Source organism: Drosophila bipectinata, chromosome 4 (assembly GCF_030179905.1).
Source record: "Drosophila bipectinata strain 14024-0381.07 chromosome 4, DbipHiC1v2, whole genome shotgun sequence".
NCBI lineage: Eukaryota > Metazoa > Arthropoda > Insecta > Diptera > Drosophilidae > Drosophila > Drosophila bipectinata.
Window position 1 is genome coordinate 4,672,791 of NC_091740.1, and position 4,051 is coordinate 4,676,841.

General features: G+C 47.4%; 1 protein-coding gene across 1 annotated transcript; it reads right to left on the reverse strand.

The window, feature by feature from the left end:
• Nucleotides 1-2,003: 2,003 nt before the first annotated feature.
• LOC138926880 (uncharacterized) lies at nucleotides 2,004-2,731 on the reverse strand. Its single transcript, XM_070282484.1, has 2 exons — nucleotides 2,683-2,731; nucleotides 2,004-2,359 (listed from the first exon to the last, which is right to left on the reverse strand). The coding sequence occupies exons 1-2, from the start codon at nucleotides 2,729-2,731 to the stop codon at nucleotides 2,004-2,006; spliced, it is 405 nt and encodes a 134-aa protein (XP_070138585.1).
• Between the last annotated feature and the right edge of the window lie 1,320 nt (nucleotides 2,732-4,051).

Below are 4,051 nucleotides of genomic sequence, written 5' to 3' on the forward strand. Positions count from 1 at the left end.
GATTGGAGGGGGCTTGGGTTTTTTTGCGGGGTCTTGGGCTGGTTGGTTTTCCTCAACCTCCGCCAGTAGGGCAAATCTGTTAGTAGTGGATCTGTCTGGTTCTTTATCGATCTTCAAGACACGGTTAATTTTTGTTTTATTGCCTGCCGGATTACTCTGCGGGCTAAGCTTGTGCTTAATTTGGATGTAGCGATCCATTCCAGTCTGTGTGGCCGTGGCCGCTTTGGCACTTTCCGAAGTTTCTGTTTTTGTACTCGCTGTAGTCGTTGACGTTGCGGTACTTTGAATTGCAGTGGTTGTCGCTGTGATTGCAGAAATTGTAGCACTGCTAGTTGTTGTTGCGAAATTTGTTTCCGATATTGGAGCGGGGATTTTACACTGCGAACTCCATGACGCGGGAGTCGGAGTGAGCAGAACGGGTGAGCAAGACCGTGCCATTTGGGTTTCCGCGGTCAGTAAATCGCCGATTTTTCCACTTCGGTATCACGGGTTAAAAAGTAAGAGTAGAAGCCGTTTTTTTGGTTCACTGAACTTCTACGCTCGTTCTTTTGGTCGTTGCTCAATGAGCTCATTGCGTGGCACTTATTTTTTTTAAACAATGCACTAGTTTTGGTTTAGCACATCACAACTGTTATAAAAAGCTTGTCTATTGCTTTTAATAAATTGTAGTTCAGCGTCTTTTCGCTTATATTGGGTTACCCCAGTTTTGATTAGCTGTATTATGGTGCAGTTTTCCTGGAGCCCGGACAAAGCACGTCCGCTCAGTTCGGTAGTTCGATGGTTATCAAGTAGACTGATTTTATTTATACCGGCTTTCATTTCAAGCCTTTGGAAAAATTTACCTGAGTCAAGAGTTCCATTGGTATATAAATCGCTAACATCATATCTTGCAGTATTTTCGTTACGTTGGTTAAAGAGACAGCATATTTCTTCTTACGTACGGTAAGAAGGTTCTTTACGGTTCTTTACGTACTTTGTCATTGTTTATGACTTCATATAGTACGTTGGGCTTTAAAGCTTTTTCTATAGATTGCCTTGGCAATTTTTTTTTTTTCTTTTCCTGCGCAGAAATTTTGTCTACTTGGATATCTTTTAGTTAAATGGTTATTCTTGATAACGCATCCGCTACAAAATTGTCTTTACCCTTCAGATATTCGGCTGTAAAATTGTACTCTTCAGAACAAGTATGTTAATGGTCTGTAATCTGTTTTGACAGTGAAGTGTCTACCACAAATGTAGGGTCTGAAATAAGTTGTGGTACAATGAATTGCTGCAAATTCTTGATCTGTTGTACTTTTATCACTTTCACCCTTAGTAAACGATCTTGATGCATAAGCAACTGGAAGTTGGAGTCCATTTTTGTTTTGAGTTGAAACTGCTCCACATGCTTGTTTACTTGCATCGGTTATTATGCAAAATTCTTTGCTGAAATCTGGGTATTGTAATAAATTCGGATTGATTAGTGCCTGTCGTCACTCGGGTGGGAGTTGCCTTGAACATACGGCGGCGATGGGGCAACCCGCCTTAGTACACAAGCCAATGTATATGCGTGTATATATGTATGTTTTATTCTGGTGGAAGTACAAGTTATAGAAAAATATGCTACTAATAATAATAAACCTTACAGCAGTATAACCTCCCACCCTCCATGGCTTTCGACGACAAATTCACCACACGCCATATTTATCTATCTAGTGTGCCCAATCTCTTCATGAGGGCACAATACCAAATTTAAATATTAATACTAAATACTAAACTATCAATAATCGATCCGCGACATCCCCACCTCCGTGAAGAACCCCTTCACTCAAATCCAAAGCCGCCAACTTTGAAGCGGGGCGTATTTTCCAGCAGGTCCGATCTCCATCCATGATCCCAACGCGGGCTCGTCTGACCTCACCATCCATTCCAGTAAAGGCCTCCTCCACGACGCCTTTCCGCCAGTCTCGTTTAGAAATGGCTGGATCGCAAACGAAGACGTTATCTTCTCGTTGAATCGGCTTCTATCTGCGGCACGGTAGGTACTCCAAGACCCACCTTTTCCAGAAACGGTTCCTCAGCATCTTTGCCACGCGCCACAGTTTCCACATAGCTCCTTCCTTAATGAGGCCTTTATCCAGGCCGGGTGTATCTGGTGGGCAAGCTGCTCCCTTGAGAAGATCGTTTGGCGTAAGAGGGGCTTCCTGGTCCGCGCTCACTGGCAAATGGGTGAGCGGAAGAGAGCTAACAATATTCTCCGTCTCTATCAGAAAACTCTCCATTACGTGCTCCTTCGGCGCCACTTCCTTCACTGTGTGACGCAGCACCCTCTTCACGGACTGCACCATTCGCTCCCAGACTCCACCCTCTGACGGTTTCGCTGGGTAATTAAAGATTCATTCAGTGCCCTAACTTAACAGCTCCGACTGGATCCTCTCGGGTTCGAAGATCTCCGCAAATCTCTTGGCCTCCCTGTTAGCTCCAACGAAGTTCTTGCCGTTGTCGCTGCGCAGTCTATGTACAAGCCCTCGACGGCAGATGAAATTCCTGATTACAATTACTCAGGAATCCGTAGACAGGTCATCTGCCAGTTCCAAGTGGATCGCCCTGGTCGTCAGGCACGTAAACAAGGCCACCCACCGTTTCTCTTGGTGCCGAGCAACGGTCACTACTAATGGTCCAAAGTGCTCTTAAACGGCCAACCATAGGCCTCCAAACGATCCTCTGGCAGGGGTCCCATAATCGGCGCCATCGGTCGTGCTCTGTTCAGCTTACACTCGGTGCATCTCGAGATCACACTGCGAAGCACTCTCCGCAGCCTCGTAATCTAGGACCTGGTCCGGTTTTCCATCATCGTAGCATCCACGTTTTGATGCTTCATCCTCACATGGTCATTGCGCTCAATCATCTCCGTGAGACCGTGCCGGTGGGAGCCATACGCTCATCAATCCTGCCATACGCTCGCAGGACTCCATTGCCATCTAGGTATGGCGCCAGTCCACATATGTCGCTTCCTTTAGCGACATCCAGGCCATTCTCTGCGGCCTGAATTTCGTCGGGGAACGCCTCACGTTTTGCTATACCGAATAACAAGTCCTCAGCTTCTTCACACTCAGCTACAGTGAGGCCGTAGTTCTCAAGCTCATCTCGTTGTCCACGGCATCGACGTGTGAACTTTAGGACCCAGGCCGTAGTCCTCAACAATCGCCTGTAGCTTGAGAATCTCTGTAACGATATAAGCGTGTCACTCGTGCCAACGAGCACAAACTCACTCGGCATTTCCTCTTCATTTTCTGCATCCGCTTCATCGGTAGGTGCAGTTCCCGGCCAGCTGCCCGGTGATCTCGTCAGGACTGCCGGTCCTTTTAACAAGTGTGACTCCTCGCTCAGATCCACGCATCGTTCGCATAGGTGCACACTTCGTCTTTGCGCACACGAACCACTGCCGCGAATGCCGACTGACTCGCATCCGCGAAAACGTGCATATCGATAGTCTTTTCGACCATAAACCCACTCGGCATTTCCTCTTCATCTTCTGCATCCGCTTCGTCGGTAGGTGCAGTTCCCGGCCAACTGCCCTGTGATCTCCTCAGGAATGCCGGTCCTTTTCACAAGCGTGACTCCTCGCTCAGGTCCACGCATCGTTCGCATAGGTGCACACTTCGTCTTTGCGTACACGAACCTCACTTGCACGTCGCCGTCCTCATACGTGATCCTCCATTAGACCACTGCCGCGAATGCCGACTGACTCGCATCCGCAAAAACGTGCATATTGATAGTCTTCACCAGCCCAGATCCAAAATATTGACGTGGGCTCCGAAAATGTTCCACTTTATCCATTTCCTTACGCCAATCCATAAAGGCGTTGTACATCTCAGCTGGTAGAGGCTCGTCCCATGGGATCCTCTTTCTCCAGACTTCTCGCAACAACAACTTCGCTGTTACCATTAGGCAACACAGAAATCCCATGGGGTCAAACGTTGACATGACCATACTCTAGAATTCCCTTTTTGCGGCAATTCTCTTCCCATCGGATACGATGGGGGCAACATGGTGGTACTTCACCCGAATC

What these genes read in the sequence shown, in the direction of transcription:
- LOC138926880 (XM_070282484.1), bottom strand. Translation starts at nt 2,731, where the DNA reads ATGGCGCCGATTATGGGACCCCTGCCAGAGGATCGTTTGGAGGCCTAT. An exon ending in GGATCGTTTGGAGGCCTATG is followed by an intron (nt 2,360 to 2,682) that starts GTTGGCCGTTTA and finishes TTAATTACCCAG; the next exon opens with CGAAACCGTCAGAGGGTGGA.